Below are 14,996 nucleotides of genomic sequence, written 5' to 3'. Positions count from 1 at the left end.
TTATTAAATGTCGTTTTTGATCGTTTCTGTGTTTTCATTTTGTGAATGGATACGATTGGAGATCATGAAACAGCTTTTTTCTCTCACAATAAATATTTTTTGAAAGTTTATCTGAATAACATAGCAATGCGATCAGTATTTCTGTTTCCACTCTTAATACTAACATGTTAACTTTGTTTTATTTATATTTTACGAAAGATAGCCCTCGTGTATCTTTGCGCAAAATTTAAAAAAATCAAAAACAAGCAAATGGTAGTTTGAATTAACGCAAAGCTACAAGAGGACTATCTGTTATAATTCAGCAGTGAGAGATTAGAGGGAAGGCAGCTACTCAATACCACCCACCACCCTTTCTTGGGCGACTATTTGTTGATAAAATTGACTGTCATATTACAACGATCTCAGGGCTGAAAATGGGAGCATCTTCGGTGTAACGGAATTCAAACCTGCGACACTGAGATTGTGAGTCTTGCATTTTTGCCACTAAGCCACGCCTGGCTTCGATAGTATAAGAGCATGCTTAAAAACATCTTTCGTTTCTTGGTATAAGTAATGGATTTCTCTCATCCTCACAAGCATGATAATTTTGTCAGTTTCAAAATTTGAAATGAAAACTCGTGAACGGTTCGCATAATCATGAGTAAACGTTGATTAATTTCGCACGCGAAGAGATGGACAAGGACTTGAAGTATTCATCCAGGCACAGTTGTTACGTCATTCAGATAACAATGCGACGGCCCTTATTCAGAAAATATATCCTCTTATTCTACGCAAACTAACAAAAATTCACAGTTAATGAAATCAATAACAACTGTATTTTCCGATCATATTTTCTTCTGAGTGCAACGTTTAAAAACGAGCAACGAGGAGAAAAACAAAAATCTAAATCTAATAAGTACCATTTATAACCAATGCTTCTCAGGCTTAAGAGCTTCCTCTAACCCTAAATTAATTTTCATGCTCACCCAATAGTCGTATTTTCTCGTGGAAAAAAAAGTTACGTAATGATGATAAAGTTTGGTATGGTGATTGCGTATTCTGAAATACACTTGTGACACATGTGGTTATCCATATGTGGAGAAATGTCCCTTGTATTTTAATGTTGCACGTCCGTAATTTTAATAATAAAACCAAAACGTCTAAAATGTAACACGGCCAAAAACACATTAATAAATGGTTTATGATGTAGTTGAGGCCAAAAACTGACAGGATATTCACTGTGATTTAGGACCGCAAATCATATGTTCATTTTGAAAATCATATCACAGACTGTCACCAGTGAGGTTATTGTGAAATGAAAAGAAACATAAAATATTATGATATTAATGGTACATTCTGTAGAGAACATATTTATTCATTATTAATGACAATTACTATTGTATAATATTAGCAGTTCTTCTAATCGGATTTTGTACATAATCATGTCACCACAAACTCCAATCAGTTCCATACCTGTTTGGTATATTTTTAATCATATAATAATAAGGGTTTTGTACCATTCGTGGCTTTCATAAATTTGATCCAAGCTTGGCATTTTAGTTTTTAGCCGCCTTTGTGATGATAAGTAAAATTAAATGACAAATAATTATTTTAAGGTTTGAAAAAAACAGAAATATTCTAATGTATATTTCTCATATTAGCTTGTGCAGGCTGTATAAGCTGTTAGCAGAATTGCCCTGTATTTATCACAAGTTTCAATTACATGAGGTTTGTGTTTAGAGTGTTACGATACAATTTTTTTTAGTTGTGTCGGTAAGTGTTTTAAAAATGTTTCAAATAATACGCTGGTTCTGTTTTTAGGGCAACAGAGCTACACAAGGTGGATGTCTGCCTATAGCCATCCCTAATTTTGAACTTATACATTAGAGGGAAGGCAGCCAATCAACAGCTTCTAATACCAACTCTACTGTTTTGTTTTTTTAATTTAATAGTGCACTTAACAGTTGCTCTTATAATTCACTCGCGGCCCCCAAAGTTCGAAACGTGTTTTTGCAACAATGGAATTTGAGCCATAAGTCATAGACAAAGAACAATGTTTGGCAGCTAGTGTGTTGAATAAGTTGTTGTGTATATTTGTTACACTATACCTTCTATAGGGATAGAAAAAATTAAAGTAAATTAGTTCTGTCTCAAATATTTATAAAAAAACGATAACTATTTAGCTCTGTCAGAAGTTACTCGTTTTAATTTTTTCACAGGGGAAGGTTTTGGTGGGTTAAACAAGTTTGACGGAGTTAAAGAAACCGGGATAAAATTGGTTGCAGCGGGATAGTACTATTGTGTTTTGGTAAGTTAAGCATAAATATTCTATACAGAAATGTGTAAGTCAACAAGTTATTTATTTAAACTACCTACTACACTGCTCTGTATTGGATTTAAGAAAGAACATGAGATCGAAGCGTATCCATATGTTATATAAATTGTTGGTATTTTAAACTGAACGGCACTTTATGTAACACATGGTTAAGGTTTAGGAATAGTTACCTTAATTTAGAGCTGCTCACAGGAGGGAAAGAAGACAACCAGTCAACAGCATCCGCCACCTACAAGTCCGCTCTGAATTAAATAGCATGAATTGACATGTACTTTGATAACTTGTCCACAACTGAAAGTGTTTCACGGTATATTGCAAGCTAATGTCTTGAATCTCCCACATCTCAGCCCAGTATGCTAACCACTAGGCTCAGAGCTCTTTGTAATAATTCAATCAAAGTATAATTTCGGTGGTATTTCTAAAGCATTAATTTACTAGAATTGTTATTAGAATTAGATATTACACATATATATTCATGAAAGACCTTTCGGTAGCATTTGTAAACAGCTGAACAAGTATTTTTTATGATTTACATTCTGTAAAAGTACCTGTGATAATGCACTGTTTAAACCATCTATTTGATAATTTATCACTTATTTAATACCCACTATGTAGCTGAACACATAAATAATTAAAAAAGTATTGGTTTTATTTTCGCGTTGATTATTATTAGTTTGTATTTTTAAAAGGATTTATAGTATGGTTTGTGAATTTCGCGCAAAGCTACTCAAGGGCTATCTGCGCTAGCCGTTCCTAATTTAGGAATGTAAGACTAGAGGGACAGCAGCCAGTCATTACCACTCACCGCCAACTCTGGGGCTACTTTTTTGTTAACGAATAGTGGGATTGACCGTCACATTGTAATACCTCCACGATTGAAAGGGCAAACATGTTTGGTGTAACATGGATGCAAACCCGCGACCCTCAGATGACGAGTACGCACGCCTTAACCCACCTGACAATGCCGGGCGTTATATTATGGTTCATTTATTTATTTTTAATTTATGGAACCGAAGATATTTAGATATCACGTCACCATATTCTCTAGTATTAAAAAAAACGCCTTCCTACATCTTACTGCGTTTGTTCAATGTGCCCCCCGCAGGTGCAGCAGTAAGTCTACAGATTTACAACTCTAAAATCTGGGGTTTGATTCCCATCGGTGGGCTTAGCAGATGGCCCGATGTGGCTTTGCTATAAGAAAACACACACACACACATACTTGTTCAATGTTTTATTCTCGTGTATTGTTGCTTTAATAAGCAGTACTGCCTGATAAATCCAGGTTTTTAAGTAACTGTTAAACTTCGACTCATTGTTCGTTTATTATTTGAAATGTATTATTTTTCGTCGATGTAAATAAATTAATGGAAATGATATCATGTTTACTGTATTGTTTGAAAACTATTCCTGATTATATTTAGCGACATATACGTGGCAAATTTTAACAGAAAATACAAAATTTGGAATCTTTAGGCACCCAAGTATTATCATTACTGAGGTTACCAGTAAGTACATGTTGAATATATAAACAGAGATGTTTTACTAGTAAATGGTAATATCAAAGCTCAGCGTGTCATTTGTAACCTGTAACTAATGGCTTTGATGCAATATGTATATAGCTTATAAATCCATATTATACCTTAAGCTGATAATACTTGCTTTAAATATTTATATTCTACATTTATCGTAACTTAAGCCTAGATTTCATAAAATGTGAGGTACAATATAAACTGTATAAGACGTGTTGTTTTTAAAAAGTTGCATAATGTATACCAATAATGAAAAGATGTTTCTCACTATTCCAGTCTTAATAAACTGGATAAATCTAAGTCTTATCTTTATGAAAGTATGTGATGACCACTGGTGCGTTTGCCTTGCCACATACTAAACAAACGTCGTTAACTTTAATAATAACTTAAATAATTCTTTAAAACTGATTCCTTTGAGAGACTACTAGATTATTGACGAACACAACAGTATCTACCACGTGTTTTGTTTTCCTTTTTAGGGAATTTGCAGAATGTTTGAAAAGATTCAACACAACAGGTGATAAAGTTTCTTAAATCTTCATAAACCTTAACAGAGTCACGATACACAAATGGTTGTAACTTGCCTGGTGCAATGCGACGTGTGAGATCATGAACATACTTAGTTCCCAACGTATCCTCAGACTTAAAACGGGCAAAAGAGTGATGTTAAGTGAGTTAAACATAGAAAGTTTGTGTTTAACCCCCCATTTTTCCTGATTTTCTTGATTCTGAGCAAGTGATAAACTGACTGAATATTTCTTGACGGAATATCGCTTGGACTATTATAACTATCTGGATATTTATTTCTCTCTTATTTATCCGTCCTCAATTATTTCCAATCACGTAACTAAAGAGTTTTGTTTTTGTATTGAATTTCGCAAAGCTGTCCCTAATTTAGCATTGTAAGACTAGAGGGAAGGCAGCTAGTCATCACCACCTACCGCCAACTCTTGGGCTACTCTTTTACCAACGAATAGTGGAATTGACCGTCACATTATAACGCCCTCACGGCTGAAAGGGGGAGAATGTTTGGTACGACGGGGATTCGAACCCGCGCCACTCAGATTACGAGTCGAACGCCTTAACCTACCTGGCCATGCCGGGCCAACTAAAGAGAAAGAAGTGTCTATGTATTCCAAGTACAATTTTGTTTTAGGTTCTTCTCAGCGGTAACGAACCATTTCTTGCGTATCACTTGCAGTAAAAAAAAACTAACTGAATTACATTTACCTTACTTAGTGTTCTTTTGCTTAAGAATAATGAATATTATATTCTTTGTGCCTCAGCGTTACTGTTCGAAAAACTGAGTTCGTACTTAATAAAGTTTTTTTTTCAATTGAAGTCTTTTTGTTATTTATGTTTTAGTTACTTTTTTTCTTTTGGGAGGGGGCAACTTGTGAAATTATTACTTTAATAAAGTAATCGTATTCATATATGTTGAACAAATAACCACAAAATATAACGGAAGTATATCTGGTACTATGCGTAATAACGTAATTATCAATACAACAAGTAAAACTTGTTAATCATCAGATTAATCAGAGACAACTCAGACGCGATGAGTCTTTCTGTATTCATAGCCTTTTATTAGGGAAAATGCATGCCAAACTTTGGGCACTATTTGAAGTATTTTAAAGAAAGAAATGTCATTCAAATTCAGATGTTAGTTGGAATTCTCACTTACCAGAAAGAAACAGCCTAAGGAGTCCCGGTGACAAACTTCAATTTCACGCATCTGTTGGGCAAATGAAGCTGGTTCCAAAATGGAATCGATATCACTACCTTGTTGAATGTCTTCCAGTTCCAGGTCAATCCCAAAACCGGAACAATATCGCTGGAGCTCTGGAAACACCACTTCGTGCAACTGGCGGCGTTCATGTTCGAAATCTAAACAATCAAAGTTAAGAAAATAAAACTAAATGTTGATAAAGGAACCACAATAGTTGATTGAAGCCACCTGTTGAGAATGAGGATTGAAGGTATGTCTGAACAAATACGTGTCTTCTGAGGAGAAAAGGTTAATGAAAATCTTGTAAACTAACCTATATTTGTAGAATAGAAAATTACATATATGAGACAACAACAACGTGAAACTTAAGTTTACTTGTATTTAAAAAAGGATTGTTTTGTGTTTATTTAAATTCTCTTTATTTTGTAGTCGACGTGCCAAGTAAGAACACATTTTAAAATAATTACTCTATAATTAACAAATTAAAATAGAGCATTTACTAAGGTTCTAATATTATGAAGACATAAGGTCACTGGGAGGTAATATAGAATGTCAGATTCGAACACTGATACCTTCACGTCACTCCCTGGGGATATGTACCAGGATTGATAACAACCGGTCCAAATGTTTGCCAGTTATAGCAGGACACACATACAGAGACTTTAGTCAAATAATGGCTTAAGATTAGAGGCAGATGTACCGATGTCTTATTTTTACTAATGTATGGACACACTTCCAGCTAGACACAATCTTTTCGTCAGTGAGATATTAAAAAAAAGTCACACAGAGTACGACTTATTCAATCAGTAACTTTGGACTACAAATATTGATATCATATGTACCTGTCTTAATATCCTTCATTAATGCGTTAAGCTTAATGCATTTTCTCAGCCTTTTTACATTATGCTCCTCTGAAAGAAGCATTAATCAAGCAGGCTCATTGTATAAAGATATGTGGAAAATAAAAAACGATCCATGCTAAACTTCTCGCTGGTTGGTTGACAATTCAAAGTAAGTAGGGAGAGGCTTCACGGCATAAATCCACGTATAGATAAGTGAGTAGTTTGAAGAATGATTCTCTCTTAAGTGAATAGTTCGAATAATGATTCTCTCTTAAGTGAATAGTTCGAATAATGATTCTCTCTTACGTGAGTAGTTTGAATGATGGTTCTCTCTCAAGTGAGTAGTTCGAATGATGATTCTCTCTTAAGTGAATAGTTCGAATAATGATTCTCTCTTACGTGAGTAGTTTGAATGATGGTTCTCTCTCAAGTGAGTAGTTCGAATGATGATTCTCTCTTAAGTGAATAGTTCGAATAATGATTCTCTCTTAAGTGAATAGTTCGAATAATGATTCTCTCTTAAGTGAATAGTTCGAATAATGATTCTCTCTTAAGTGAATAGTTCGAATAATGATTCTCTCTTACGCGAGTAGTTTGAATGATGATTCTCTCTTAAGTGAGTAGTTCGAATGGTGATTCTCTCTTAAGTGAGTAGTTCGAATGGTGATTCTCTCTTAAGTGAGTAGTTCGAATAATGATTCTCTCTTATGTGAGTAGTTCGAATGATGATTCTCTCTTCGGTCCAGAGACCAGAGTGTGTAAGCCAAGTAAAGATTATTTCAAGGTGAGAATGTTGAAATTCAAGATATAAGATACTGACTCTAATGCAGAAGATCGTTCATGCTGGAGTTAAATTGCAAATCGACTGTTATTAAGTTTCATTACAAGTTAGTTAAAGCAATGCAAGTTAGAAATAAATGAAACAGACAGCAAATCAGGTTCAAGCTAGAACAATTAATATTATAAGGAGGACGAATACTGGATCTACAATGTTTCATGTAAGTTAGGGACAGTTTATCTGAAATATAATGTTTACTCATTGCCCGATAGGTTTAGGTGGTTAAATTTAATATGCTTTTCTAAACTTTGAAACATACCTTTTTTCTTTCTCATTTCTCTCGTTGATCAACATCACGAAATGTACTTTACTTTTAACATAACGTTTCACACACTAAAGAACATCATTTTTTATTTTTACCTCCAGCCTAATGAATGCTTATAACGTTTCTTTACTGAGTCACGACATTAAATATTCGTATTTTGAGCCTCAACATAGTCCCCTAGTGGGTTAACGGTAGGCTTACGAACTTGCTTTGCTCCTATGCTCAATTAACCGCGGCTAGGAAGAGATGACCCATAGCGTAATATTTTTTATTCAAGCCTTTTAGCTTTCTAACACAATAGATCCCCAGCTAAACAGAGCACAGAAGGTCCATTATGTAGCTTTGTGTTTAACTACAAACAAATAAACAAACAGTAAAGCTAAAATACTATAATTTTTATTTATTTTTACGAACAGTACCCAAGTCCTTCTGAAGTACATTCATTGTACCTTAAATAACAATAGTGCTTTGAGTTTGTACCATAAAACTCTAGAATAATATTTTTAAAGTATCGCGTTATCTTCTGTCACCAAGTTACACTGATAGCAAATATTATTTACTTCACACAGAATCAATTTGCTAAACACGTGCGTCGACAAATTCAGTACACATCTCATTAAGTGTCAGTCATTATAGAGAGAATGTACGATTTACAGACAGTTCGTGTTAATTAAGACTCAATGTTTATTAAAAGCTTGAGTCGACAGCTGATCTGACTTCAGTTCTTTCCAACATGTACTCTTATTAATATTGCAAATAGAGCCAATGTAGTGAAGGGAAAAAATATGGGTTTGTTTGTTGTGAAGTGGAAAGCTACACAATAGGCTATTTGTGCTCTGCCCACAGTGGGTATAAAAACCCGATGTACTGTAATCTTGTATACTTATCGCCGAGACACCGTGTGTGTGTGTGTGGGGGGCAAAGATAGGATTTGTATGCCTTTTTCATTAAGTATCTAGAAAGGCTTAAATATTCAATATAAAATTAAAATACGTCTAATATAAAACATTTGTATAAAACTGTTGAGATCAGTTTATAGAACACTATAATTACAGAACCTACATTCTTTCTCACAACCGCCCTCGTTTAAATTCTGAAATAAATATTTTGAACTAATTCACAAATAACTTAGTTCATGTTTTTTTTTTCCTGGTAATTCATAAAGACAGCAACTCATGTATCAAGTTACCTGACGTATATTTTCGACATCAAATTTATTTTATAACATATAATAAAGAATGAATAAAACTTTGTTTTTTTCAAGTAGCAAAGAACAAAACGTATTTACTTTGAAGCTACAATCTAGAAACTTGCTGGCTTTAATGACTATATATTATTGTTGGCGTTACGTGTCGAATTCTATTATTTCAAGTCGTTATTGATGTCTAAGAGGAAAGATACTCATTTGCTATATTAAACGAATTAAGTGAACTATACAAAAATTGCTCTTTTGTGGAAAATAAGAACGAACAATTTGTATAAGCTAATGAAATAAAACGACTGTATTTTTTATTTTTTTTTACTTAAACATATATACCGCAGTTAGAAAGAGGTTTTTATCTTTTAAGTCCAACACAGTTCATTGTTTCCAGACCAAAGAAGGGCTTTACTTGTATGCTAGGTAATTTCCAAGTTTCAAATGTAATTGTTGTCTTTTTTATGTGTTATACAATTCGGAGTTTTTCAACAAATTAAAAATTCACAATATTATTTGTTTTATCTTGAAGCAAAGCGTAGGAAAACTTAACATCTGAAACATTATTCGTTTTTTTTGTCCTTGTTGCTCTTCGTAGCCTGATAATTTAAACATATTTCACTATTAAATAGTTGAATTTAAGTACATTGTTTTTTTTTACAAAGCAAGCGAAGTTCAGCCGAATTAAATGTACGCCACATATGTTCTGCTCTGTACGTGTATCGAAACCGATTTTAACGTTATAAGATTGCAGACTTGTTGAGCCACTAGGGGGCCGCATTCAGTTCCCTTACTTATCCACCCTTTAATGAACGGCGAGGTTTTGATTCTTTTGAAAGATAAATATGATAAGAAAAAGATATGATTTTACTTTATTTGTGTGTTGTTTCTCTTTGAATAATATAACGTTATAAACAATAAAAATAACATTTTCTACTTCGGTGATGTCTATATCTATAGTAGAATAGTTTCACTGCAGTTAATGTTATAATTTTTTACTTTCATCCAGTGTTTTAGACTTAAGCGTAACACCAGTTCCTCATCTTTTTTCCAAAAAAAATCTGAAATATTAAATTTTCCATTTATATATATATATAATCAAGGACTCACTCTGTTTAGGTAAACCATATGTTTGTAAGCACGTAGCTCTTTTTAAAAGGGTAAAATTTATATTTTGGTATTATGACTTAATCTGCAATATTTTTCTCAGATCAGTGCAATTCTATTCTGTAACTTAATTGCTGAGAGAGTAAAATCTTAAGTAATCCACCTTGCACCAGAAGTATCTTATCATAATCGATTATTATTAGTTAATTAATGTATAATATATTATTTTCTTAGCTAAATAGACACACCTTTAATGAAATATTAATTTCAAACGGAATATGTGTGTGTGTGTTTTCTTATAGCAAAACCACATCAAGCAATCTGCTCAGCTCATCGAAAGGAATCGAATCCCCTGATTGTAGCATTGTAAACCCGTATACTTACCGCGCTACTAGCGGGAGGCTTCAAAGTGAACTCAAATTGCCACCTAGTAGGACAGACAGATAGATAAATTGGTTACTTAGTAGTTTCAGAGATTACAATTGATTTGGATTTCTGACAGCATTAGGTCTAATTGTACAACTCTTTTATTGAACAGCGAGCCTCGGAGCTTATAATGCTAAAAATTGGGTCTTGATATTTGCGGTGAGCAAGCATTTTGCTTGACAATAAAGACACAGACGAATACAAGTGTGATATCAGTTAGAAGTCACTTGTTCGTAACATTGAACACAAAAACGTGTGTAATTGTAAGAATCAGGTGAAACGAAAAAACGGTTTGGCCAAATAAAAAGAGTATTTTACATTATATAAAAATCAGATTTATAACTGGTGAATGGAAAATTATATGCCTTAAAATACGTGCATGGCCAGTATGTTGTTTTCTTTTTCTTATGAAATCCAAGTTAAATTATAAAGATCGTGACATGAATTTTATACGATGTTCTCATTACGTAACGAACCGAGGCCACTGCAAGTGTTTGGTAATGCGTCTTCTCTTTTCTTCCTAATCCTAGGAGAAAGTAAAGTTCAGTGTGGATCACTGCATTAAACTTTTGCTGATTTCATTCTACTGAAGTGGAACAGATATTAACTCTGTAGCATTAAGTCTCGAGATATAAGATATTACTTTTAATCGCTATGTCTGTGTGTTTTCTTATAGCAAAGCCACGCCCAGCTATCTGCTGTGTTCACCGAGAGGGATTAAATACCTGATTTTGGGGTTGTAAATCGGTAAACTTACCGCTGTCCCAGCGGGGAACAACCGCTATGTTAAAGAAGTGGAAATATAGTGCAAGATCATCCACTACTGTTTGGCTCTAGGTTTTGCGAATTTATTTTTTCTTTGAACAAGTGGTGGTTCATATATTAGTGGTTGTGATCTATTTGAAACCGATTATATCTTATAATGACATACAAACATATACATAGTTATAACAAGTCTTGATAATATAGTATGGTGAACTGTTAGTTTCCTGTGCCAACGTTTTATTTATTTTTTGTTATCTAATGCGCTTTTCTTATCCAGAGGAGATCGTAAAAGAGGCCAAGCAGACATTAAAAGATAAGAAAGTCTTGGTTTGAAATACTGTTTTATGTCAAAACATACTCTGTGTTCAGCAACTTAAGGATATAGAACTACATACTATACATTGATTCGTCAGTAAAACTTCTGTTTTTCATTGAGAAAACCTAGAGTTTTACTGTCGTCAAATTATGTTTGTTTCATTTAATTCTTCAAAGGACTTTGAAGGTTTGTCGTCACTAAAAAGCAACGTATTATACGTTAGAGTACTTAATTCGTTAATAGCATTATAATCACAAAACGCCAAAGAATATTTTCAATCTCTTGAATTACGATACCTAATTACAAAACAGATTAATGATTTTTAATAACAATGTTTTATTTTTTCAAGCAACATGAAATGTCCCCCTTCCCTTCCGAGTGGCATAGCGGTATGTCTGCAGACTTACAAAACTAAAAATCGGGTTTCGATACCCGTGATAGGCAGAGCACTGATAGGCCGTTGTGCTTAATTCAAAACAACAGCAACAGAAAATTGTCAGCTAACCGAGTACACTATGACAAACATTATTAGCTTCCAGTAAAGTGTTACTTTGTAATTTTTCCATTAAGTAGTTAAACTATAAATTATATTTCAGTTATATCGTTCTTAAGAGACCAATTTTACAGAAAATGATCTCATCGTATGGAAATCACAAGCTGGAGTATATCATTTACGACATCATTAGAAGTACAAAATTAGTACACAGATCAATAGCATCTTTCAGTGGAATATCTGTGTAATATGGCGCATTATTAAAATTGTTTATGCATATAATACTGTTTCTGTTTAATTCTAAGAGCTACGTCTTATGTAACTTTTTTGAATAATTGAAATTACGGCCGATTCTTTGTTGTAAACGGATGTATGGTTTCAATTTGTAATTTTTTTTATTGGTCTTTAGAATAAATTACCTCAAAATCGTATCCGGATCCGTAATGAAAAACGTTTTTCCTTCGATCAGTATGAGACCGTATTTTTCACTCAATAAGTTTCATAACATCACAGTTATGATATCGAAAACAGACCCTTGCCATAAAATACAGAGAAGAAGGGGACTTTTGGTCTTTCAAGACTTTTCTTGCACGCGCACTTTTGAGGAAACATCGATTTTTCTCTTAAACTCCTGAGAACTGCTAGCCCGAGGACTGCAGCTCGTCTCATAAACCAACCCCTTGTTAAAAAAAAGCTGAAACCGTTTTAACGAGAGTCTAGGCTGTAAATCTTAAACTTGCAACTATTGTCATATAGCATTCAGAACAAACTAAAAAGAAATCTAGAGATCTTTACACTATCGATTCACAGAATTATCTTGTAAATTTCAATGTTATTTTTTCCTAAGAGAAAGTCAGTTAAGAGATTTAAGCCTAACATAAAATAACCATTCCATCCAGAATTAATCCTACTAGTCTTCCTTTGTAGCCCCTCCAATAAATCAATATGCTTTCTCACAAAAGGAAAACAAAACAGTAGTTTACAATTATGTTAATTTTACTACGGGCACAGAATACTGCTTCCACGGCTTAAGTGTCTTGCAAAAAAAGGTGTAAAAATGAATTGTTTTTAGAAACACTGTTGAGTGGGTTCCATTCTATATTAAATGTGTGATCATAATACGTATATGATCCAAAGCAAAAGAATTAGCTTGAATTTCCTATAATTAAAAGCTATCTGCCAAACTCAATAAAAGATCCATGTTAGCAGTAACTAATAATTTAATGCCATCACCAAGGTCCAGCACTGCCAGGTGGGTTAAGGCGTTCGACTCCTAATCTGAGGATCGCGGGTTCGAGTCCCGATCGCACCAAACATGCTCGCCCTTTCAGCCGTGGGGGCGTCATAATGTGACAGTCATTCCAATTATTCGTTGGTAAAAGAGTAGTCCCAGAGCTGGTGGTGGGTGGTGATGACTAGCTGCCTTACTTCTAGTCTTACATTGCTCTCGTGTAGCTTTGCACGAAATTCTAAACAAACTCAACCAGTTCTAAAGGACGGGAAGTATTAAATCATCTATTTAGAAAAAAAAATTCGTGAAGGAATGTTTAATGAAGTATGACCCGTCATTTTTATTTTCATTGGAACATGTCTTCTTTTAGTACTAATGCAAATACGTGCAATAGAGAAATGTTAAATTTCAGGGCTGTTCCCGAGCACCGGCGGTTATCTTCCAAGATCTTCCTCGGAAGGCTTCAAAGGTAAATATTTACCAGTGTTTCGCGCCTACACATTAAAACAGGGAACGTGTTCAGTTCAGTGGCATAACGTTTAACACTAGACTCTTGGATCCAGACACGATAACGTCTATATTGCATTCAGTCTAATTTACACTAGCCCCAATAATTTTAAATAAATTTCACGGGTTCGGATCCCCGTTACACCAAACATGCTCGTCCTTTCAGCTGTGGGGTCGTTATAAAATTACGGTCAATCCTACTATTCGTTGGTAAAAGCGTAGCCCAAAAATTGGCGGTAGGTGGTGATGACTAGGTGCCTTTCCTCTAGTCTTACACTGCTAAATTAGGGACGGCTAGCGCAGTTAGCTCTCGTGTAGCTTTGCGCGAAATTCAAAACAAACCAAAACAATCTAAATAAACTACACAAACTCCTAACCACCCTTAAAAACTATCAGCTGAAAGATGTTCGTACCCTAGAGATGCTTGATTTTCTGTTATGAGGCCTAGTGGAACACTAGTCAAGTGTAGACGTTTCGAAATATTAAATTGTTTTGTTTTTTAATTGTCTTTCAATTTATCAACATAACAGTTCAAAATGACATACACAAATCTCACTTTAATAGTTTCGTTACACCAAACGTGCAAAGCACAGAAGTAATTGATTTGCACTGACACAAGTTAAACTCCATTAATATTTTGGAGAAGATCCCCCTTCTTCCCAAACGCGTCACAATCGTGTAGTAATGAACATATTTTCTATTGAATAACCAAATACTCCTGGGAAATGTGTTGCCATGGGAAACCTTATTATTAAATTCGGACAGATGAAGCTTTAGGAATCGATAAGTCAAAGACTTGTGAACTCGGAACATGTCGGTGTTGATATAAACGACAAGAGGTAGGCATCAAGTTTCAGTGTATGTAATTACTCCAAAATCTACTGAGAAATATTATGACAAAATGAAATGAATTAAATAAAGTTGTTACGTATTTCTGAAGTCAATATCAGGCAAATGAGAATCGATTTTGATTAAAAGTTGAGTTGTAGCATTCAATCTAAACACGAATTCGAGTTATTCGCTATATAAAGCTTGTCAATACCACTTTCTTTTTCTTTGCTTAAACATGCAGATAAACACGCACAATTTGAAGAGAACAAAACAAAACTGGTTAACGATCACCATTAAGCAAAAAACCAAGCAACAGAAACAGAAGCAAAAATAATAATCTTTGCATAATAAACTTAATTACGGTTTATAACGATTATTTGGTTCGCATGTTTTAGTCTGCATAGATTCACGTAACTCGAGTGAATACAGTTTATTTCATGAGGACACGAAGAAGGAAGAAAGAAAACGTTTAAAATATCTGTCTTCTCACATCTGATTGGTGGGTTGGTCAACACAATATCTGTCTTTTCACATCTGATTGGTGGATTGGTCAACATAATATCTGTCTTCTCACATCTGATTGGTGGATTGGTCAATACAATATT

At 34.1% G+C, this 14,996-nt stretch overlaps 1 protein-coding gene across 1 annotated transcript in view; it reads right to left on the bottom strand.

The window, feature by feature from the left end:
* LOC143256054 (NACHT domain- and WD repeat-containing protein 1-like) overlaps positions 1–14,996 on the bottom strand; it is a 189,344-nt gene that overhangs the window by 105,560 nt on the left and 68,788 nt on the right. Inside the window, exon 4 of the mRNA XM_076512703.1 lies at positions 5,531–5,733. Coding sequence (XP_076368818.1) covers positions 5,531–5,733 — 203 coding nt within the window. The remainder of the gene's footprint in view (positions 1–5,530; positions 5,734–14,996) is intronic.

This window comes from Tachypleus tridentatus, chromosome 7 (assembly GCF_004210375.1).
Source record: "Tachypleus tridentatus isolate NWPU-2018 chromosome 7, ASM421037v1, whole genome shotgun sequence".
Classification (NCBI taxonomy): Eukaryota; Metazoa; Arthropoda; class Merostomata; order Xiphosura; family Limulidae; genus Tachypleus; species Tachypleus tridentatus.
The sequence above is the reverse complement of the archived record's forward strand: the minus strand, read 5'-3'. Positions and strand labels throughout refer to the sequence as shown.